The sequence below is a fragment of the Chiloscyllium plagiosum genome, chromosome 13 (genome assembly GCF_004010195.1).
Source record: "Chiloscyllium plagiosum isolate BGI_BamShark_2017 chromosome 13, ASM401019v2, whole genome shotgun sequence".
Classification (NCBI taxonomy): domain Eukaryota; kingdom Metazoa; phylum Chordata; class Chondrichthyes; order Orectolobiformes; family Hemiscylliidae; genus Chiloscyllium; species Chiloscyllium plagiosum.
In genome coordinates, this window is record NC_057722.1 from 36,380,424 (window position 1) to 36,405,615 (window position 25,192).

General features: G+C 36.6%; 2 protein-coding genes across 5 annotated transcripts in view; one reads left to right on the forward strand and one right to left on the reverse strand.

The window, feature by feature from the left end:
• Positions 1-14,380, forward strand: part of ccdc150 (coiled-coil domain containing 150) — a 135,910-nt gene extending 121,530 nt beyond the window's left edge. The window contains exon 24 of one of the 2 annotated variants that reach the window (XM_043702194.1): positions 14,258-14,380. In XM_043702194.1, the coding sequence (XP_043558129.1) occupies positions 14,258-14,353 (96 nt within the window). In that variant the 3' untranslated portion in view covers positions 14,354-14,380. Of the gene's footprint in view, positions 1-11,830; positions 12,019-14,257 lie in introns of those variants that run through there. The other variant, XM_043702195.1, reaches the window with a different exon arrangement.
• LOC122555926 (neutral cholesterol ester hydrolase 1-like) overlaps positions 1-25,192 on the reverse strand; it is a 25,831-nt gene continuing 639 nt past the window's right edge. For 2 of the 3 annotated variants that reach the window (XM_043702204.1, XM_043702203.1), the window contains exons 2-5: positions 9,790-10,015; positions 6,580-6,649; positions 5,160-5,331; positions 1-3,878 (exon numbers count right to left, since the gene is read on the reverse strand). In XM_043702204.1, coding sequence (XP_043558139.1) covers positions 3,261-3,878; positions 5,160-5,331; positions 6,580-6,649; positions 9,790-10,015 — 1,086 coding nt within the window. In that variant the 3' untranslated portion in view covers positions 1-3,260. The remainder of the gene's footprint in view (positions 3,879-5,159; positions 5,332-6,579; positions 6,650-9,789; positions 10,016-25,192) is intronic. The other variant, XM_043702205.1, reaches the window with a different exon arrangement.

The following is a 25,192-nucleotide window of genomic DNA, read 5'->3' on the forward strand; positions in this document are numbered from 1 at the left end:
CAGTATCCAATTTTTATTTTATTTGTTGTTTAAAGTGCACTTTACATTGCGTAGAGCCACAATACAATAAAAGAAAAATGAAAAGATTTAATACAGTAAGTCACAGCACATATACACAGTCAAATGGAAAACTCTCATTCCAATTGCATAAATTTTCAACTCATATTTGGCTCTTTTGGAAAAAGGAAAGACTTCATTTTGTCCATTGTCCAGCTACTTTCCACCTGTATGAGCACAGTTTGGTCTTTTGTTGCTATTACCATTTAAAAAATTTAAGTGACCTCTTATTAAAATGACATTTTAAATAATAAATGGAAAAGTCTAAATGACCATGTGTCTGACTGTGGGATTCACTGATCATTTGTCTGAACAAACTATCTAGTTTAAAGAGATGGAAATAATTTATTGAACCCTGTCCACTTAAAATAATTTGTCCGGACACCTCAAGTGAGTGGATGGGTCTTTATCTATAGAATCATCTTAGGGGGAGCTCAAAAATCATAAGTTGGAAACTTGATCCTCAATTTTCAACATATATCCAATATTCAAACAAGATTGCACAATCTTGGGAATATGAAGGTAACAAACTTTCTGATATCGTACATGTGCTTGAATTACATAGATAGCTCATTCAAAAAACTCTCACAATTAGTTTGCTTATATTGTTCTGTTGGAACTCCTGTCCTGTCATTAATTTATAAAGCTGAATATAATTTTCAAATAATATAACCAGCGGCAAGTTGCAATGATATCTTTCTTACATACTTGATACTGTACAACACTTTCAATAGTTATTTAAAATAATTGTTTTAATTTTTTTCCTGGTAGTTAAACCAAATAACACCAAAAGCTTCATTGCTGCATGTGGTTGGTACAAAATGTAAACAGTTACGTTAAATTGATAATAAATCATTAGAGAGAGAGAGAGACACAGACTTTACTTCTAAACTGTATTTACATTTTATCAATTTTAACATTTCATCTGTTTCCAACCAAAGTAGTCAAATTTAGCATTGTAATACTGTTTTACTGTTAGCCACTGAGTTTGACTAGCTGTTTAATATTTGTACTTCACTTGTCCATAAGTCATGTTTCCTAATGTAACCCCATCCTAAAGGGAAATATTAGGATGTCCAAACTAGGAATTCTGAACAAAATGTAAATCTAATTTAGGGATTTACCACACCCAAGTTTGTTTTGTCAAGAAGTCGAACTGCTAAAACAAACACTGACGTCTTTTCAAAAATGTTGTTCTGAAGAAGGGTCACTGGACTCAAAATATGTTAACTTTTTTTTCTTTCTCTCCACTGATAACCCCAGACTGCTGACTTTCCTCAGCAATTTCAATGACTGTTTTTAATCCGTTTCAATATGCTGATGTATAGTTCAAGTGATAATTAAAAGTTGATTTAAAACTGCCTGAAGACCTAAGCCTACTTAGTAGATTGCTCGCATTATGACTCTGATCTTTAAAGTCAAGGAAGATATCACAATTAAACTTAAGTCAAAAATTATCAAAAAATGTTTAGACCCCAGTCTCCTCGACAATAGGAAGCGACTTCTAGATATCCATGAGCATTAGGTGGGGAAATTATCAGCTTGATTGTATTGTCCCTGTTAATACTGGAATGAGTCACTGCTTTCAGAAGGTGAGGGTGGAGTGGGGTGCAGTGAGGGGAGGTAAAGAAAATGGTTAAATGAGCAAGAACAGTACCAAATCTGTTCTAAGCTGTGTAACCTTAACATTAATTAGTCTCAGTAGCAATAAACAATAGACTTTATATTGTAGAGGTTTTCAGTTACACTAATTAACTGCAACTAATTAACTTGCAATAACCAGTGATCTTTTATGTGCATATATGAGGCACAGATAGTGCAACTATCACAAGGGCAACCATTGCCACCAAGAGGGTCTTCCTGAGGAGGATTAAACAGAGAACTTGCACCCATTCAAAGCCCAGTGGAATTGTGGAACACCACTGTTTTACCAAACAACTAACACTATAAACATTTTTCTATACAGCAAATTAGTTGATCATTTTTAAAACAGCATATCAGCATGATCAGAAAAGTAGAGTATTACAAAACAATTTAGAGCAAACAAACTCACAATACATTGCTAAATATACTGTGTTTAGTATAACTGATTAAACAATAAAATAATTGAATACTGTAATATAGTGCTGATAAATCCATTTCAAATATTGCCAAGATAAAAATATTGTATACTGTGATGGAAAAAGTTGAAAAGAGAGGATACTGAACGTGCAAAAGGTGATTTCAAAGCATAAGTCTTACTAGGTGGTTTGGGTGCAGAACAAAATAGTGGACTTTCAGTGGTTGTTAAGTCAGTTGAAACATTGAATGAGATTAGTATCATGAAATTACTCAATTTCTGGGGAGAATTTTCTGTTTAGAAAGCTTTTAACTGCCATTTTATAAAAGAATGAACTACAGCATATTCCACTACAGATCCCACTGCAGTGAAAGATCCTTGAAAAGTGGGTGTTAACTTACTAGACAAGGCAAATGTAGTTTCTGACAGACACTGTACAGGTTGTTAATGAGGAGATGAGTATTTTTGGCATTTGAAAAAAAAATGTCTAGGTTTATCGTAATCTATAACTTCAATTAGTAGCTAATCAACATAATTGGTGGATTTTGCATTTAAACTGTTACAGGAAGTAGTCAAGTTCATTTCAAGTAAATTTTCATCTGGAGCATGCATCAGACTAATTCTTTTCAAATTTAAAGAATTCTTTTGATTCTGTTAAATTTGATCTTGTGGAAGTTCTACTGCAGTTCCAGCATTTCAAATAACTATTCTGGTTTGATTATTTTTTTGTTATTCAAATACACATATGGTAAATCTCTATACTATCACAAATAGCCTTTATATATTAAAAGGATTCTTAATTTTCAGTTTGCCTAAAAGGCAGACTCCATCATTAACAATGAAGATTATCCCAAAACATTGCTGATTTAATGAAGATTTCTTTACACACAAGTAAATCTTGGTAAGGTTTTAAATAATCACTTACTAAGAGTTAACAAAGCAATTTCTGCCTATATTAGATAAGATCTGTGGTAGTACTGAGAATATACATGCAATCTGATCAATCCCAACAAGAGTTTCAGTAATTCTAGAATACAAATTTGCATTGGTTTGTTGCATTGCATAAATATGTAGGTTTATTTTAAAAGACTGGCTTGCAGTCAACAACATTTATTATTGCAACTTCCCAACCCCAATTAAAGGTTTACAAATTTTTGTCCAACCAGTTTATATAGTTGTTCATGATTCTGTTTCCAACATCAAAATTGGTAGGTGGAAGTGCAAATATCATGGCGCCATGAAATCCATCTTCATAATGGTCAAGAGTCACTTCTATTCCAGCATCTTCTAAACGCTTAGCATACATTATTCCATCATCTCTTAAAATATCATGTTCACAGGTCAAGATGTAGGCTCTTGGTAATAACTGCAGAATTCCTTTATCTGCAATTAATGGAGCTGCTCTCGGGTCCAGTAATGCTGGCAATGCCTTTATAACCTGTGGACTTCCCATTACCTGGATAACAGGTTTGTAGTTTTTTATAAGAGATTGTGGTAGAAGGTTTGTCCAGTTTAAGTGAGCACGGACAGAAGTCAACTGACTTAGGTTTGAAGCAGTGTGGTTGTTCACCAACATTGCCTGGACAAAACTTGGGTCACCATTCAGATATTCTAGCCAAAAACGGGCCATGACATGTTTGTATAGGATAGGTGTAGCCATATTCTGTTGGTAGGAAGGAGTATTGAAGTCAAGAGCTTGAAGCACTGGATATATAAGAGCTTGAACCTTGAGCTGGAATTTGATACTGCTGTCCACAACAAGCTACAAACACAAAACAAGAATTGAAAGATTTGTTTTATGTGTTTGGAATATTTTAGAGGGACTGGATACTACTAAAGCTTTCAGCCACGTTACAATGTTTGCAGTGTTGTCGAAGTCAACAGAATCCAATATTTTCTCAGAACTTATCGAACACTCACCTTTATAATGTTGATAGTATTGCTTAAATAATTTAAAAGTATACATACTATTAAATAGTAGATTTATACTGCATTAATCAAAATCACTAAGCTACAGATAATAGACAGATGAAGGAATAAATCAAAGATAGAACAGAGAAAAATTTTCATTCTTAGAATGCCTTTCACAACTTCAGGACATCTGAAAGCTCTTTACAGCCAATGAATTACTTTTTGAAATGTAGTCGCTGCTGAAACATATTATATATAATATAACATATATTATGTTATTGCACATAGCAAGATCCCACAAACATCAAAGTGATAATAACCAGATCCTTTTTTTAAGCAATGTTAAATGAATGATGAATTCAGGCTGGACTGCAGGGAAAACAGCCCCACTCTCCCGTGAAGAGCAATACTGCATCTTTTACCTTTTTCTGACAGCAGTTAGAACTTTGACCTACCAAACACACAAGTTCTGGACCGATAACAGAACTGAAACATTGTTGTGTCTCACTCCACAGATACTGCCATCTGTTTGGTTTTCCAAAATTTAATATTTCTTATTATCATTTTAACATTTCATTTGGAAGACAGCACAACATTCCATCAGTAATGTGCTACGGTTTTGCCCTAGATTTTTGTACTCAATTGGAATGGGATGTGAACCCAGAACCTTCTAAGAGATAAGAGCACTACCAACAGAGTCACAGCTGTCAGACCAAATGACGACATTAGAGTCATAACTAATGTCTTTTGCTATAAGCCTTGAAGTTCCATCATGAAAAAGCAACAGATTTTTTAAAGCTGCAAATTATTATTCAATTTTAATTATAATAAAAATATTGCGACCTGTTACTTCTCTGCAGCACATCTGGGAAAAATATTAGCATTTGTTTACATTTAAAAAAATCTAATTTTGCAAGAATAGCTTTCTTCAGATGTGCACTCAATTTTATAAACGTTGAGTTGCTTTCCTCTTCAATATCATATGCATCTGCATTTTCCTGAAAAATTGATTAGTTCTCATTCTAAGTTTGATCACAACATTGGGAAGTAGCATGTTAATTAATAAGAGGTTATCAGATAATATTTTGTTCCAATTAGTGTAAATTGATCAATCCATAATGAAAAATATTACCTGCTGGGTTACAGCAGCAGCTAAGTTTCCTCCAGCGCTGTCACCAGATACTGCAATTCGATTTGGATCCACTGAATACTGGGACAAAACCTCAGGCTGTAGGAAATACTTGGTAGCATTGTAAGCATCATTTAACTGCTCAGGAAAATGAACTTCTGGGACAAGACGGTATCTAAATTTAAGACCACACAATATAATTAATTTCAATAATAATCAACTTATAAAAGCTTGACCTGTTGCATTTTTTTTCTGAATGACACTAACAAAATAGGTTATTTTGTATTACGAAGTTTAACCCCAATATTCAAAATATCATATCCAAATGAAGAAGTTTTTTTTTTGTCTATAGCAGTGTCAATAGCTGTTTTGATCATAAGCATCAGTCGATTTTCTTCCCTGCCACATATGATTGGTTTTCTTCTTTGCTAGGTTTCCAAATGAACAATATTAGACCTTGTTGCAGGGGGAAACAGGTCATAGTCCTAAAGAAGCTGATCACATTTTGGAACTCCTTTTGGAAACTATTCAGCATTGAGTAGAGCATGTGTTGGCTATGCTTTGTCAGGGTTGCTGTTCTTGCAGTGGCCTAAGCAGAGAGCGTCAGATAGAATCATAGAATTCTAAAGGCCAGAATGAGGCCATTCATGCCTTTATTGGCTCCCAATAGAGGTACCCAGCTCGTCCAACTCTCCATCCTACCTCCATAGCCCTGTAACTTCACTTTCAAATATATATCTATCTAATTCGGTTTTTGAAACCTTGCATGGAACCCACCATCACCACTCTCTAAGGTAGCATATTTCAAATCTTAACAACTCTGAGTAAAGAAATTTCTCCTTGTCTCACTCCTAGCTCTCTTGCCCAATCCTGAAACTGTGAGCCCTAGTTCCTGACATGCCAACTAGTGGAAACAAAATATCCTTCTTTACCTCATGAAAATTGTTCACAATTAGCTATGTTATTTGCCTCAATCCCTGCTGACCAAAAATTATACTGGAAATCTTCCTCAACTAGTTAACATTTACAGAAAAGTTATTTTTGAAATGAAAACTCAACTTCTGTCTATTTGTTTCCTAAACCTGTAGTGGTATACAGCTGAGCAGAAAAGGGCCAAAGCCCATGCATCAGACAGTGAGAATGTAGATAAGTGTTATCATTGCTGTGTTATATCCAGCCACAACAAATCTCTTAGTATTGTTAAGTTGAACATGTCACATGAGAAATCTACAGTTGTTGAAAGTTTCACTCCCTTTCATGAGAGTGAAAATAGTCTAATCACAAAACATAAGTTTTAATTCGAATTTTGAATAACTTGTGATTGGAACTTGATATATAGTATATAATATTCAAAATAACAGATACTGAATTATCCCAAAAAATGCATCAACAAGGATAAAGCTGTTAGTTTTCAATTACTTACTCAATAGAGACAAGAACAGCATTCATATCTTTTGCCATCTTCCGACAAAGGTGATCATATGATCGCATTCCTGTAATAAGACAAAAATGGTAACATTCTTCACAGTCATTTGTATAGCTAACCAAACTTTGTTGGAGGTTGTTACGGTGTGGGATTTCTTACACAGATGTTACAGTAAGTCTCGGAAACCTGTAGAAGCAGCTGTTGTAGAACTATTTCCTTAGTTCAAAGCTTTTAGTTGATACAATGTGTGTAAGTGGCCATGCTACTTGAATACATGAATAAATTCCTTTTCCACTAAGTCCTACAGTCCCTCTGTCTACATTAGAAAACCAGGGTCAATGCTAAAAAACCCAGCAAATTGAGAGATCATGGGCAAAATTTTCTGGGCCTACTTAAAGCTTTTAGAAATGGGAACTTTATTAGATGGAAGGTAAAAATTCAGTTTTTCTGTTTTAGGGTAAAGGTTTCTTATCAAGTTTTCAGGTGAGTTAGTTTTCCCAATCTTCATGCTTTGCATTAGTTAATAAAATTAATAACACCGAACCTGCTAGAACTGTGTTGATAGGCAGAATTTGTTCAGTCAAAAACAGGAAATGTGTATTCACAAATCTGACTATAATACTAGAGATGCACTAGACAGTGGAGACTGCCTCCTCCAAGCTCCTTCATAAACAAGCTGTTGCTTTGCACAAATGCTTACAGTTTTAGGAACAAAGTTTTCCATGTTGTTCAACTCAGCAGACGTAGGTCACTTGCAGTCTGGCTTGTTGTTATTAAAAATTTACACTGTAGGGATTGAAGCTTGATCAGGGAAAATAGCCTGCCCATATGACACAACCACACTGGCTAACACCAGCATGTCAGAAAGGCCAGGTAAGCAAGGTTAAACTCAAAAGAAGGCATAACTCAGTTTTCCATCTTTTGTGTTTCTGTTCTTGTTCCATGCAAGCATTTCATGGAAACCTATCAGATAATTAGGTTCTTCTACTCGTGATGAAAAATCAGTGACCTGATGATGTATAAGCTGCTGAGTTTTTGAGCTCCTTTTCTGGTTTAAGTGTAAACCATAAGTATAAGAGGCAATGCTACTGTGGTGCAAGGAATGCCATTTAGACAGACATTGATTGCTTGAGGTGTCTGATGGTGCCATCTGGATCCCAAACTTCTTTGACAGTTCAATAGTCCTCTGCAGTAGCACCTTACAATGCTAACCCACAGTCAGAAGCATGAAACACCGAGTAGACACAATGATACACACTTACAGATTTGGGGATGCCAGTGTTGGAATGGGGTGTACAAAGCTAAAAATCACAACACCAGGTTATAGTCCAACAGGTTTATTTTGGAAGCAGTAGCATTCGGAGTGTTGCGGCCACCTGATGAAGGAGCAGCACTCCGAAAGCTAGTGCTTCCAAATAAACCTGTTGGACTATAACTTGGTATTTTGAGATTTTTTAATTTTGTAAACTTATAGAGAACAGGAGATCACTCAGCCTCTTGTGGCACTGAGCCAGGTTCTCTTGAGTTGCACATGGGAACTGACCTCTCCAGCCAGGATGCCTTCATCATTTGGGATGGCCTTGTTAGTATACATAGGGAAATGAACTTCATTTCTGTCTTGAACAGCCTTTAAAAGAATCACTAGGGAGACACTGCAAAAGCACGGCACTTTATTTTGTGTGGTCTCTGATATTTCTGGGGGTAGGTGAAGATAATGAACAGATGTGAGATGCTGTTGGGTTTCAGAGAGTGAACTACTGCCTGGGTATCTAACTATGCTGCCTGGATGGTGGAGGCCAGAAGGTCCTCATTGAGGCCAAAACCTGCGGACTCTCACCCATAAAATCTGACAGTGCAACGACACGTGAATATGTAATGACCTTAGAAGAATATATGTTTTCTTGAATTCCCACTTGGCTCCTGAACAGAAGTTTCTCCAGCTTTTGAGCCTGTGTCCACACTTAACTCACAAAAAGAATTCTGCTGAATGTTTCAATCATTTCGATGTAACTTCCTGCACGTGGGCAGGAGATTTTTTTTTCCCCAATGGGGGAGGGGCAAAATATCAAGTTTGCCCACCAGAAAACAAATGGGATAGGAAGGCCTTAGCCCATGAATAAATGGAATTCTCATTATACCATATATTTAAAGGATCTAGTGGTCCATACCTGTGATCAGAGCTGAAAATGTGTTGCTGGAAAAGTGCAGCAGGTCAGGCAGCATCTAGGGAACAGGAGAATCGACGTTTCGGGCATAAGCCCTTCTTCAGGAATCCTGAAACGTCGATTCTTCTGTTCCCTGGATGCTGTTTGACCTGCTGCGCTTTTCCAGCAACACATTTTCAGCTCTGATCTCCAGCATCTGCAGACGTCACTTTCTCCTCATACCTATGATCAGACTTCTATCCATAATTTGTCTAAGAACTGGATGAAGCGCTTCAGCTAGGTTTCCGAGAAGAGCACAGATATCTTTTAAATATGTTTTGAACAGACTGTTGTTTTGAACACGGAGGAAACCTGTCCTGGATACAAATATGGCATACTGTCAGTTCATGTCAGCAAGGAAATGTAATGAAGGCATGCGGGGTAAAATCTTACGTTCTCAGCCATATTTTACAAATTACAAGTGGTTAGTGGAACCTTGAGATGCAACAAGTTTTGTGATTTATTATTCCAAGCTATGGTTACCCTTAATTTTATACATTTAATAAGTGCACAAGGCTGCTGAGGAAAATAAGGATATCAACAAGTTTTGTAACAGCAGAAAAATATCCTCCACTGCAAAAGGAATGAATACCCAAAGAATAAACAAGAAAATTGTTTTGAAAACAAAATTAAACTTGCCAATCAACATTCCAAACTTTTAAGAACTTGAATGCTATAGCCCAGGCCAGTTACATAAGATACCTTACTGCCATAACCCACAATGTGAGAAGTCTGTCAATGCACTGTTACCATCAATGGGCTCCAGTGAAAGTGGCCTTCTTCCTCAATATAAATATATAGGCATTACCTACAAACACAATTCTTGATCAATCACCACAAAATTGGGATTACACTTTAAGTATGCCTTTGCAAAGTAAATGGGCTTCTATATCATTTGTCTTTAAACTCCAGCAGCTGAGGTAACTTAAATTAAATTAAAATGGTCTGTAAGAATATTTGACAGGAATAGTAAGTTCACTACTCCCATTTGCAATATACTTACTTGCACTTCCTAAAGCCCAGCCTCCACCGTGTATGTAAATAATACTTCGCTTTAGTTCACCATCGACCTTCTTGGGTTCAAACACTCTGACTTGCACTCCATCAAATGATGTATCCGAAACTTCAACTGTTTCACTTGATTGAGGGGCAAGCATCTCAAACATTGTAATGACAAAATTCAGAGCCTTTAGGTGATGACCAAGTCCTACTTGCTGCGCCAGATGACACTGGGGAAATAAAATAATGGAATTTCATCATTAATTGTATCCAAATTTAACCTTCCTCACATTTAGATGTGAAGCCAAAAACTACTTTAAATTTCATTTAAAACTATGCACTAATTATCCAACTGTCCATAAATAAAATTAATCAAAAATAAATTCAGTTTAGGGATTGTGCAGATATTTCACAGTAATTCATTAAACATACATATTTTGTTTCAACGGAAATGTTTGCTAAAAAGGTTTTCTGTCAACATAATCTAGACTGAAAGATATGAATGGTCACGTGAACTACATGGAAGACTCAGTTATTTGTTTTCAATTCAAATCACCTTGTCTTTCTTCACTCAATGTAAGAAAACATGTTTACGAACACTTAACCTTTAATCAGATATCCTCAGGCGAGGATAGGTACAGACCTTGATTTTAGTAAACACTGCAATCGAAGGCAGGTTTGTCTACAAGTCGCTACATAAAACCTGACTTGTTCTTTATGTCTTTGTAATTGACATTAAACCCACTCAAAGAAAATACTTCAATCAAGTGGTCAATTAAATAATTTGCAAAGTGAACTGTACATCTTAAAACTTTGGAATTCAGAACACAATTATGATATAGCCCCACAAAGTGAATCAGCGAGCTATTTAAAAAATAATTTGTTATGGTTGGTCACCTATAAGATTTGGTGCCACTTCTAAACATGAACTTATTCTGTGCAGGTATAACAATATTCGTGCATATTTATGAACTTGCAAAAACGTGACACTAAGCTGGATAGATGGATAAAGAGTTATTCAACAGAGATTTAAAAAGAATATCTGAAAATTGTGTGAAATGTACACTTACTTTAATTATCTTTATTCAGGATCTCTAAGCTCACAAGTTTGTAAGAATGTTAAGTGAATGATGTCTTGATTTAAGTCAGTGACATATTCAATTGATTCCTAAAATGAAACATTTGCTCAAATCAAGCTAAGGTAGAATTTTCTCCAACTTCCAGGCATTACCAATCCATTTCCCAACTGCTGAGCTGAGATGATCCAGGACTACAAGTCAGACTTCATAGTTAATTTATACTTCAGGTTATAGGGAAATGTATTTTATAGATGACACAATGACACAACTGGAAATTAAATTTAATAAGCAAAACTCATTGGTGGGTTGATCCAAAACCAACAGCTAGGGGTAAAACTATAACAGGAAAATAAGTGCTATTTGATCTCCCCTCAAGCACTTTGCTTAGTTTCACAGATAGTACAGTATTCAAGTACTAATTCTCTTGACAGGACTGGACTGGTCTTACACTGAACTGTTATGGAATAAACAAACAAAAGTCGTGTTGTTCCACAGATCTTGAAATTTGCTAAAAGCAGACATGTTGCTCAAACCTTTGATCTTGCATTAGTCAGGACAAATGCAAGAATTTCAAATTTTAAAAAAATCAAATGAATTTATATCACTAATGAAAAGGGTGACTGTTCGATTGGCAGTCTGATTAGCTAAGGCTCTGCCATGAGAAAACAATGGGGATCTATAAATGCCAAATCTTCTGGGTAATTCAAAGCAAGCATGTGTCTGGAACGTATGCCCTTAGGTATAGACTTTTGTGATTGTTTTAAAGAAGTGACATATTTATCCTGATTAGTGCAAGACAAAAAACAACTTTGGTACAGAATTGTACAGTAAGGATGGTGAAATCACACAGTGTGAAACTCAACAATTATGCACTTCAAAAGAACTTGAATATCAAAATATTCAATGTACATGCATATTTCAGAATTGAGTGGATATCAATTCATTTTCTGTTCGTTGGATTTTCAGATCATTGCCATCCTAAGGTCCCTTTCCACTGAGGGATAGATGGCCTGGTTTTGGCATCTGCAATGTTGACACGCTGTACCATTACGAGAGAAGTTTTAAAGCCAGGAGATCACACTTAAGCCACTGAATAGAGGAAACCAAATATTACAACACTATAATGTAGCATCAACATGACATTGTTGGAACAGATGTGACAGAAACTGTAAAATAGAATGCAGAGCTTCCAGGAAGCAGGACCTGAGGAAGTGTACTCAAAAAAACCATGGTGGGATCTATTTTGGATACTAATGGAGAGCTCTTATATCCCCTGAAATGAAAACAGAGAAATCAAGTAAACAGAAAGGGAATGGAGGGATGTGGACAATATGTAGGCAGATAGGATTAGGTTTGAGTGGCACGGTGGCTCAGTGGTTAGCACTGCTGCCTTACAGCACAAGGGACCAGGGTTCAATTCAAGCCTTGGGCAACTGTCTGTGGGGAGTTTGCACATTCTCTCCGTCTCTGTGTGGGTTTCCTCCCACAGTCCAAAGATGTGCAGGTCAGATGAATTGGCCGTGTTAAATTGCCCATATAGTGTTAGGTGCATTCGTTAGGGATAAATGTAGGGGAATAGGTCTGGGTGGGTTACTCTTCAGAAGGTCAGTGTGGACTTATTGAGCTGAATGGCCTGTTTCCACACTGTAGGAACAAGACAGCCCCTGATTGGGGCTGTTAATCTAGTCCAATCAGGGAGCCCTGGCTGACACAAAAGAGTTGATGTCAGGGATATTGTGACCTTTAATGCCTGAGTAAGTACCATTGTGAAATACTATGTATTTCATAGAATCCCTACAATGTGGAAACAGGCCCTTCTCCCCAACAAGTCCATACTAATCCTCCGAAGAGTATCCCACCCAAACCCATTCTCCTATCCTACTAACCTATAGTTACCCCTGACTAATGCACCTAACCTACACATCCCTGAACATTATGGACCTCAGTAAGAATTCCCTGACTAGATTAACAGTCCCAATCAGGGAGCCTCTTTGCTGACTATGATGCCATTCTAAATCTTAGATTAAAGAGGTTTAATCTAAGTACACTGTCTTCCATTTTGAATATTCCCCCTCCTCCCCATCTTGAAATGTCTTGGTTTTCTATTTTCTGTGATTCACACCTACCATTTGAAATAATCTTCAGAGGACAGCATCCCATTACCAATCAGCCTTCATTTAGTGGCTCTGTAACTCAGTGATTACAGCATTGAACTTGTATACCAGGCGTCATGAGTTTGAGTCTCACTGGGGCATGTATACATTTTGGGATGGCACAGTGGCTAAGTGGTTAGCAATGCTGCCTCACAGCACCAGGGACTACGGTTTGATTCCAGCCTCGGGTGACTGTGTGGAATTTGCACATTCTCCCCTGTGTCTGCGTGGGTTTCCTCTGGGTGCTCCAGTTTCCTCCCACAATCCTAGGGTGTGCAGGTTAGGTGAATTGGCCAGGCTAAAATTACCCATAATGTTCAGGGATGTGTATTAGGTGCATTATTCAGGGGTAAATATAGGTTAGTAAGGTAGGGGAATGGATTTGGGTGGGTTACTCTTCGGAGGGTTGGTGTGGACTTGATGGGCCAAAGGGCCTGTTTTCACACTGTAGAGATTCTATGAAATACATAGTATTTCACAATGGTACTTACTCAGGCATTAAAGGGCCACAATATCCCTGACATCAACTCTTTTGTGGATCAGTGGTGCTGGAAGAGCACAGCAATTCAGGCAGCAGCCGGGGACAGGTGCCTGTCCTCGGATGCTGCCTGAATTGCTGTGCTCTTCCAGCACCACTGATCCAGAATCTGGTTTCCAGCATCTGCAGTCATTGTTTTTATCAACTCTTTTGTGTCAGCCAGGGCTCCCTGATTGGACTAGATTAACAGCCCTAATCAGGGAACTCTTACTGAGGTCCAGCTAGCTGACCTTGTAAATGGTGTTGTCATTGTAACATCTACTCTGCATCAATATGCCCCTCTGCTACTGTTAGCATTCCCTTGATATCCCTAGATAACTCCACCATCTGTTCGGTTTGCTTCTCTTGGCCTTTTGTCAATAGCATTAAAAATGCTACTTAGGGGTCTTGTAGTGCAATGTCCTTACCTACGAACCAGGTGGCCTGGGTTCAAGTGCCAGCTGCTCCAGAAGTGTATAACATCTCTGAACACATTGATCAGTTCTGAAATCATCTCTGACTCAAAACATTTCTCTCTCCACAGATGCTATCAGACTTACTGAGGTTCTCCAGTACCCTCTGTTCTTAATTCAGGTTTATAACATCCAAAGTACATTGCTTTTAGGACAACACTGGCATTGGTGTTAGCAGCTCCTCTTTGCTGTTGTAAACACCTGATTCTTTTCAAATATTTATATCTTTCCTTTTCATCCTAAATATTAGGTAATAGCCGCATATGGTGAAGGATCACACAGGATTTTGGTCCCCGGTTTAATAACAATCCAAAACAACAAAGAACTGTGGAGGATGAAAATCTGACACGTAAGCAGAAATTGCTGGAAAATCTCAGCAAATCTGGCAGCATCTGTGGAGAAAAATAAGTTAGCATTTCAGGTCCAGTGACCCTTCTTCAGAACAGTCACCCGAAACGCTAACTGATTTCTATCCACAGATGTTGCCTGACCTGCTAAGATTTTTCAGCAATTTCTATTTTTGTTAATAACAATCTACTGGGTTCTTCATATTACATTGAGCTAGGAAACCTTATATGACGATCGCCATGTAAGGTAAGACACAGCATTCTTGAGACCTGTACCCCACTTTAAGAGATTCCAGTGCAATTCCTGGTGTTAAGGAAGGGGAGTTATCTATCTAGCATCCATTGCAATAGAGTCACCATAGTCCTACCGGACAATACATTTGTGTCTCATTAGAGACAGAGAAACAAGAAGAGAAACAAGATGTGGTTGTCAGTGAGTCACAACACCTCAGGCGAAGAGAGAGGTTGAGAAGACAACTCCTTCATGTTAACTTTCAGCTCATGCGGAAACTGAACTCATGCTGTTGGCAATACTCTGCATTGCAAACCATCTACCCAGCTAACTGAGTTAACTAACTCTCTACAAAAACTCCCCTACCCCTGGAACAGCGATGTAAGCATGTAATCCCATTAAAACATTTGTTCATTGAATGTGTGTGTTGCACCTAGGCTAGTACTTCGTGCCCAGAGGGCAGTTAGGAGTAAACCACATTGTTGTGGGTCTGGAGCTACATGCAGGCCAGACCTGGAAAGGATAGCAGACTTCCTTCCTTAAAAGCACATTACTAAATCAGATGGGTTTTTGCAACAAATGACAATGGTTACACAGTTATCATGAGGCTAGCTTTTAATTCCAGAATTTCATTGATTTCAAGTTTCACCATCTGCCAATGGTAGGATTTGAGCCCATGTTTCCAGAACATTCATCTGGGATTCTGGATTATTCAACCAATGATGTTACCACTTTTTGATAGAGATCTTAAGTCCACAAATAACCTTTTTTAAAAAAAGATTGTTGTCTATAGTTTTTCATTTGTGATCATCTGTGATTTTAAAAGGTCAATTATAATAAATCGTGGATATTACATTAGGTTTGTCAGCAAGTTTTTTTTGGTCTGGTATCACTTTGTTGACATTTTACTGTATTCTTCTGAACAGAAGTTTGAAGGACATGATTTTTGTGTGACCAAACTCTGCCTGAAATCTACACACAAATAATCTGGAATTTAGATTTGTAATAGTCTCCAGTTCAAGACATTTTGCCACACAAAGGCAAAATTGGACCCTTATGTTGCTCAACTTTATTTTGTTTTCATGACACAACACTCTCTTTAAATAATTAATGATCTTGCAAAAAGTGCAATTGAGATAAAGTACATATTCAACAGATTGTGCTGTGCTATGCTTAAGTAACATTATACTACAAAAGCGTTAAATGTATGACCAATTCCAAATGTTTCCTTCCTCAACACGTGAACAAATACTCTAAGATATTCAGTCCCCTTACAACTGCTTAATTGCCATAAAGTGCAGGAGTCAGCTGAATACTGCTGAATGTAGAGGAAAGTTCAAACTGTGACGTTATGTGTAACCTCAAAATTGAGAAGCTGGTTGACAAGATTATGCAAGGATGCAGATGAAAGGTCAGCCAACTGTTCTCTTTCAATTTTCAAAACAAAAATAAAAAATAAAATTTGAAGTGTATAACAATAAAATAAAGATTTAACTTCACATCCATCCCAGTCATAATTCTAATGGAAATATATTTTCCCCAGCAGATGAAAACTACAAAATCTCATTCAGAAACAGCAGTGGTTTCTCAACAATTTCAGTCACATTTGTGTGCAGACATTTTCTATTAAAGCAAATGACTTATTGGAACTAAATTCTTCAGTTAATAGTTAATTGGTAAATAATTATTATAGTAAAGCTGTAAATTGAAAGCTTATTTATTGGACACTTTATCACATTGCCTAGTAATCCTAATAAACATGCTTATCAAATTTGGTACATGAATAATTTATTTGTAGTTCAAACAAGCTTTAAGTTTCATTCAAGAAAACGGTCATAAATTATAAGCCCTGAAATTCCTTCTTTCATGCACAAACATCAGGCAATCTTGGTGATGGAGGAGATATTTGGTGTCACTGAATCATCACTCCTCTTACCTAGAATGCAAAAGTCCAGTAAAAAGAAAACAAAACAGGCAGAATAACATCCTCATCAAAATCCAGTGTTCTTCCTATCCAATGACTAACAATACACCTAGATCAAGCAGAAATAGTTACTGTACAGGAGTATAAGTGAATCCCACAATACAGTTTTCCTGTAATGAATGATTACAAATAGGAATTGGGCAACAGAACATTCATTTGAACTTTGATAGAAAGGGAAACCTGTTGCAAAGACTTTTCATTTAGCACTCATCGGGACTAATACAAGAATGACAAAATTTCAAACAAACAATCACAAAAATTTACACCACGCTGAAAAGGATGTTTAAACTCTGATAAGGCATGGAGAAAGCAACAAGGAACTGAAGGTTCCCCAGGTAAATCAAAACAACACGACATTTGGACATATTCCTTATATTTGCAGAGAATATGGCTGAGTATTAATCAATGTTGTTTCTTGAAAATATAAATGAACCACCTTGACTCAATTACATTAAGTTGTCTGTTCATATAACGTTTGAGATGGATCAGAATACGTGCTCTCTCACCTCAATGAGCTAGTTGAAAAATCTGCAAGTGGATTCCTCACAGCTGTCTGCCACAAGCATACCTTTGCCAGTCAACATATGTGCTATGATTCATATAGTCCAAACACTAAGACTGGACTCCTCACTAAATTTGTATAAAAGGATCTTCACAATATTCTCACCTTGTAATTTACCAAAAATATCATGTTATATTTAATGTATTATTCTCCAAAATTAGTGATAGAGATAGGCCTAATAAAGAAGGGAAAATAAATTCCAAATGAATTCAATAAAAACTTTCAGAAAAGATATGCAACAATTGGAAGGGTACTCATAAATTAGATTTTAAGTGAAAATAGAATAGAATAGTAAAAGAAAAAGCTAAACAAACCCAATGTAAAATACCTACATGAACAAATATTTCGGTTGCTGGGAAAATGAAGCACAAAGCAGCTGGAAACAGTTAGCAGGTCAGGTAATACACCAGAAGAGAACAAACTGAAGTTCTCTTGAAAGATCTAAATTCAAAAGTACTTAGTCTGTTCCCTCAATGTTTGTTGAAAGAATTGCTGAGTGTTTCCGGAATATTCTATTTAAAATATTTACCAGTTTGGTTTTAGTTGAATACAATTTTTTATCGCAAGGTAGTGCTCTCAATTATTCGAGGATCTCAAACCATGGTTTATGTCATGATTTTACTCATGGCAGGCCAGAGTCGTATCTCAGCCAGAATACGAATCAACCTTCTGCTGCTGGTGCTTTTTTGAGTCACATGTTAGATAATAATTATATGCCGTGACTGGTTAGCTATGTTAAACATCTTTATTTGTGACCACCTCCTGACTACAAAACCATACTTCCTCATCAAGTTTGTACGAATTATTGCTCAGTAAATTCAGATTGTCTACATTTGTAAGGAAAACTGCCGATGCAAACTGGTCACCTATTGAAGTATTTCTGCAGAATCTTATTAGGGTGTATACTTAAGAGGGAAAACAGGAGGGCAAAAAGGGAACATGAGATAGTTTTGACAAATAGGGCTAAGAGGAATCCAAACAAATTCTCCAAATAGATTAAGGGCAAAAGAGTAATTAGAGGCCCTTTACAGATTAACAAGGTAATCAGTGTGTGGATGCATAAGATACTAAACAAGTATTTCATGTTAGTATTTACTGTGGAGAAGGGCATGAAAGCTAGAGAACTTAGGGATATAAATAGTGAACAAAGTGTCCGTATGACAGAAAAGGAGGTACTGGACTTTGTAAAATAAGTCATAGTGAACTTTCAATTATCTCTTTTAAAGGCAGTACTCCAGGTGTGTCCACAAAACTTCAAATACATTTCTTTTCTCACAATCCCATAAGTAATCCAAATAGTATTAAAACAGAAATATCTGGTTTTCCAGAAAACAAACAAACCTGTTTTGGAAAAAATAATTACTGGACTCTACCAGAGTTATAATAGATCTATGTCTATTTCTTCACTTTTTGATGGGTCAATATCCTGGAACACTTTCTAATGGTGTTGTGGCTGTACTTGAACATCTGTGGGAGCTCATCTAGTATACAAGGTGCAGCTCATCAACTTCTCAAGAGCAATTAGGGATGGCAACAAATGCTGACCTTCCCAATCACACTCACATTCCAAGTAAACAAAAAGATAAAAATGCCAATGAAATTCACTCACTGAAAACAATTTGAGATTTCAGCATTTTTAACTCACAGTTCCAATTTAATATTAGTTGGATGCAATTTTCCTAAATAAATATAGTTTCTAACACAATAGCTTGCTTTCAGTATGTAAAAATCTGATTTTGAAAGAAGTCTCAAAGAACATTCAATTTTCCATACTATTATTCTACACTGTGTTTGCTATCTCTGTTATTAGAATAGATATTATTTTCTCAGATGATGGTAGGAACAAGAATTAAATACACTAGTCATTCTCAATATTTAATAGATGCAAAATGTGTCTCAGACAAAAAGGTTGCAATTTACTAGGAGTGGAATAGCTATTCATGCAGAAGTTCTCCCTGGAATTTTCTTCTGTAATGGGAAAAGTCTAAACACATCCAAAGCAATTGGTTGGAAAGGTATTTAAAAATGGCTGATAATACATCCAAGGTTCCTGGATGCAAATAAAAACTGGGTATAAATTTCCTGATTTATTTTTAACATCATCAGGTCCACTGTTTCCTGTTCCATTCACCTATTTGTTTTTCTCTCATTAGACTTCTGATTTTGATTGATGTTCATTCTTTACTGAAATTCATCAGCTCCGTCTAGACCTCATCAACTTTGTCCTAGACACTATGAAAGACATTAAATTGAATCACCTTTTCATCTCTACTTTTGAACACATTCTTTCAAGGAATTTTGTGATGGTAATTGGATAGCATCAGCTGTGAAATTATATGGGAGATCACGATCAAAAACTTTATTATTGAAATTTTCCAATGCTTGTCCATATCCCTCATTTCCTCATTCAGATCTTTCAATTTACTTTTACCTCCAATATTTCCATCACCTAAAACTTGTTCAAATATTCAATAAACAGTTTAATTCCTTTCAATAAACGTATCTACTGACTGCTTTTTCTTTCCCCTGAGCTTCCTCTCTCCAATCTTGGTCTCTCTTTTTCTCAAGGATTTCCACTCAACTTCTCATTATATATTTATGATTGCTCACTTCATCTTATTGTTACTGACAGACCAACTGACTTGTATTCCCTTAGGCAACCAAGTTCTACTTCAACTTCTTTCATATGCTGACTTAAGGCAGAAAACAAAATAAATAAAATATACAATAGGAAAAAAACAAGATAATATCGAGACTGAAATGCATGAAACAGGTAAGCCTGCTGCAACACAATTTTAAGGTTAAAGATAAAATAATGGCACTACGCTTTCTCAAACATTCCCCAGTTCAGCTCTTTAAAATCTCCATAGTTTTCTAGCAAAGGGAGGACTTTTAAGCTATGGAACAGAGGGAATAAACTCATTCTATAAAGTTTCCAGATATAGATTATTTAAAAGAAGTTGAATGCATGATTGATGGGTGAATTGTTGGTCATTAAAATCTTCCCAAGTAACAAAATTATAATTTTAAAAAGGGCTGTGAATTGTGTAAGTACCCACCATTACATGATACAAAATGCATGTGTGCATATGTAAAGAGGAAACCAACATCATTCAGAAGTGATGGCAAGCAGCAACCAATCTGAAAGATGGCACTGCGCGAAGTATCTACAATCACAGGAACAGAATGCAATGCCATCCAACATTCTGGTCCCTACTCTTCAAGTGAATTAAAATGCAGCAAAGTCAAGCTAGGTTGTAACAATGTTTAGCAACGATCAATAAACTACTTGACTGTGTGTTAAACAATTCATACAAATCCTTTTATGCATTAACATGTCAGCTAGAATTGATGCAGTCATTTCTTCTGTGAAGTGCTCACAGCATTCAAGATGCTTTATTGTTTGACTAAGTGCAATTGAAATCTTTGTTTTGCATTTTTAATTTTTCCTTTGCTGGATTGTGTGATAAAAGCATTTTGATTGTTAAAGTAACTGTGCAATGCTTTTCTGTTAAGTTTTATTAATAAGTGTTCACACAACAGTGGGTGACAGAAGTCCATAACACTATGTTAAAACTACACACAACATGACCATTTCTAGAGTGTATTGTCAATTATAGATCTGTAACTTGCGAGAATTCCAAACATTACTAAGAATTGCTATTGAGTTTAATTAAGGTCTAATTTTCTGCCAGTCTCTAGTGAACTCTCTCCCTGACCTTTTCACAATATCTAATTGAAAAGTAAGCACCAATTGCACTGCAACCTTCGCCAGGATTAGTAACTGCTAACCAAGAGGGAACAGTGCTTCACTTCCATGGCAAGTGGTGACATTGTGGACATGACCATAGAACCACAGAATTGTTACAGGGCAGGTGGTTGCCATTTAGCCCATTGTGTCTGCGCTGGCTTCATTAACTAGTGCCAATCTTGTGCCTTTTACCCCATACACCTTCACATATTTCCACCAAATAACCATGCGATGCCATCTTGAATGCTTCAATTAAACCTATCACATTCTCAGGCAGTGCATTCCATATCCTAATTACTCGCTGTGTGAAAATGTTTTCTTACAACACTCTTGCTTCATTTGTACATCACTTTAAATCAATGCTCTCTTGTTCTTTTATGAATGGGACCAGCTTTTCACTCTCTACTTGATCCAGCCCGCTCACGTTTTTGAAAACCTCTATCAAATCTCCTTTTTTGATCCTTCGTTTCTCCAAAGGGAACAGTCCCAACATCTTCAATCTATCCTCATAACTAAAGTCCCTATTTCCTATAATCACTCGTGGTTCCATTAAAAATAATTCTGCAAGAATGTCAAAGGTGATAGTTTGAACATATACTACAAAAAGCTGTTGCTGTGCAATTTTCAGCTTGAACTGATTTTCCAGAATAAGATACTGTAGAAAAGCAAGGGGAGGCAATGGCCTAATGTTCTGGGGACCAGGGTTCATCCTGCCATGACAAACGGTGGAATTTGAATTCAATAAAAATCAGGATCATCGATTGTTGGAGGAAAAATCCATCTGGTTCACTCATGGCCTTTAGGAAAGGAAACCGCTGTCATTATCTGGTCTAGTCTATATGTGACGCACAGCAATGTGTCTGTCTCTTAACTGCCCTCTGGGCAATTAGGGAGAGACACTCATATTTCATGAATAAATAAAAGTACATCTGCAAATCCACTCACCCACTGGTAGGATAGGCACTCTAATAACAGTGTCCTCTTTCAGGTCAACATTTCCAGAATCAGAGCACTAATTACAATTAAATCAGCTGCATTGGCTGAGCTAAGTTCTCAGGATGCTGGAAACAATACTTCCAAAACAAGGCTTTTAGTGTAAGTTTCGACATTACATGTGGTTGGGGCAGTGCAGAAGAAATGCTTCATGCATGTCATCAAATTTCTTCCCAGGAGCTTTAATACGCCTACCAACTCTTGGGAATATCTGGCCCAAGGCCACTCAAATTGTAGAACAAACATCTGCAAATGTGTCAACTGTTTCAATTATCTCCAATAGACCAAGATGGAAGTACAAACAGTATACTAGCGTTCAAAAACATGAGCTTTGCAATCCCTGGCTTCAGCAAAGACCACCTCCCCCAACCATGGCAGGGTTTGTATATCTAGGAATAGACTACTCAGTCACCTTAGGACCCATAACAATAGAATGAAAGAAAGTCATTCTCGATCCCTCAGGCCTGCCAGAGAGAGACAAGCAGACATAGATTTGGTTGCTTGAACTAATCTGGAGTATGCCAAGCTTCACTGTTTGGTTAAGAATGTACTAGCAAATAATATCACAGAATCATACAGCTTGGAAAAAGTCTTTTTGGTCCAACTAGTCCATGCCAACCCAGTTCCTAAAGCAAACTAGTTCCACTTGCCTGCATTTGACCTATTACCCTGTAAATTTTTCCTATTCATTACTTATCCAAATATCTTTTAAAAATATTCTAACTTTACCTGCATACACCACTTCCTCTGGTAGTTCAATCCACATACAAATCATGTTCAGTGTAAAAAGGTTGCTCCTCATGTCCCTTTTAAATCTTTCTTCTTTCAACTTAAAAATATGCCCCTAGTTTTGAGCTCCCCCACCCTAGGGAAACGACCTGGCTGTTCACCTTATCTATGCTCCTCATGATTTTATAAGTTTCTATTAAAAAAAAAGTCAACCCCTCAACCTCCTACTCTCCAGTGGAAAAAAAGTTACAGCTTATCTTTATAACTCAATCCTTCATTCCCAGCATCATCTTTTTGGAAAACTCTTCAATTTAATAATATCCTTCCTATAGCAGAGTGACCAGAACTGTATATAGTACCCCAGAAGAGGCCTCACCAATATGACATGCCAGCTACTATATTCAAAAGGTCTGAGCAATGAAGGTGTGAGCTAAATACCTTCTTAATCACCCGATTAAACTCTGTCTGCCACTCCACAGCCCATTGCCCCAATTGATCAATATTTCTTTGTAATCTTAGATAACCTTCCTCATTGTCAATTATATCATGAAGCTTGGTATCATCCACAAACTTACAACATCTTCTAAAATTTTATCTAAATCATTTATATAAATGACAAACAAAAGTGGACCCATTACCAATCCCTGTGGAACATTATTGGTTACAGGCCTCAAGTCTGAAAAACAATCCTCCTCCTCCACCCTCATGCCACTATCTTGATATAAATTCAAATTTTACTAACTTTTTAAAAATTATCAAATATTCAAAAGCAGTGTACTAAATCTTGCTTCCTATTGAATCAATTAATATAGCAATACAAGATACAAATTTATTACCCATACAATAAATTCCATTTCCTAAAAAAAAGAGCATTTATATATTTTCCTTCACAACCTCAGGCGATCAAGTCCTCTACAGCCAAACATTTGTAAATTGTCACAGTTGTAATATAGGAAATAGGGCAGTAAATATGTGCACAGCAAACTTCTACAAATAGAAATGTGAACAATGACCAGATAACCTGTTTTTATGATGTTAATTGAGGGATAGATTTTGGCCAGGTACTGGAGATAACTTCGCTACTCTTCTTTGAAGTACTGCTATAGGATCACTTTACATCCATTTGAGTGAGCAGATTGCACCTGCTTTACATTCCATATGAAAGATACCACCTCTGATTTTGCAGCACTCTGTCAGTACTGAACTGGAGTGTCAACCTAAAATTTTGTATTCAAGTCCTGAAGTGGAGTTTTAACAACCTGGTTTTTTTTGTGTCCTGCCTATTCATTTAAAGGCATTGAATCTCTGACTTTTTTTTCCTCTGTGTGGTTGCACAGGTGAGAGTGAGCTAGGCGCACAACCTTCTGTATCAGAGCCAAGAGTGCTTCCAACTGAGTTGCAACTGGCATGGCCCTAGTAGAATATTTCCTTAAAAATGATCTTTAATAGATTAGATCTGATAAAAAAACAAAAGAATGCTGTAAATCACAGACAAAAATAGAAATTGCTGGAAAAGCTCAGAAGGTCTGGCAGCATCTGTGGTCAGAAATCAGAGTTAATGTTTTGAGTTGCGTGACCCTTCCTCAGAACAAGGAACAAAGCTCCATTTTAAATTTATGGTTGATTGGCTTATTTGTAGCCTCGCAAAAACAGAGTTGTCTAACTTCAAGAAAGACCTAGCTTATATCTATATTTTGTATGTTTTAAATCACATTATTGCTTTCTAATCATTGACAACCTTTGCTGAGTAATAAGAAAGAGAATAACACAAATTTAGAAATAGTCAAAGTAACTGCTAAAAGAGGACAACAGGTTGGTTAAAACCACCGTTTATCCTTTGCTAAGAAGGTGAATCAAGTAAAACTCGAAAGTGCATACTGAACCCAAAGGCTGACATTTGTGTGTCATTAGCACCTTCACACCAACCAAACATTTGGAGAAAGAGCCCAGTAGGCTATCAAAATTAAGTTCTAAACAATATTTATATCCCCCATTAACATTAAGCAGACAATTCTCTAATTTTCTGAAGGATATTACTTTGTGCAAATTAACTTTTTCTCTGCTGATAGTTATTGGGCGAAAGTGAGTACTTTATTGGGTGCAAGTGCTTCGGGCATTCTAATAACAAAATGTTGTATTTTATCAGAACTAACTCCTATGCTTTTAAAATTTTATCAAAATTGTAAACAAAAAGTAGAGATACGCAGCAGGTGCGGCCAAAACTTGATTTTTTTTCAGGGATATTGATGGGGGTGATGCGTACTTCAATTATTTTCGAACCTCACAGTGGTTCAGTAACTACCGCTTGCCACTCCTTATTTCATCTACATCATTATTTGTAGGACAATCAACGTGGAACTTTTTCTTCAGCTGTGATTTTATTTGTTTTGGAAAATGTTTTTACTTGAGAGGAATGTAACATGAAAGATTTACTGGAAGTGATATACACGAATAACGCTGTCACAAGCGACTAGCTGACAAGTGAATGGACAATTCTGAAATTTGTAAATCTGTGATACTTTGAAACTGCGAACACGCAAACGCTCTACGTATATTACTTCACTTCAGTCTCGAAAACGAACAGCAG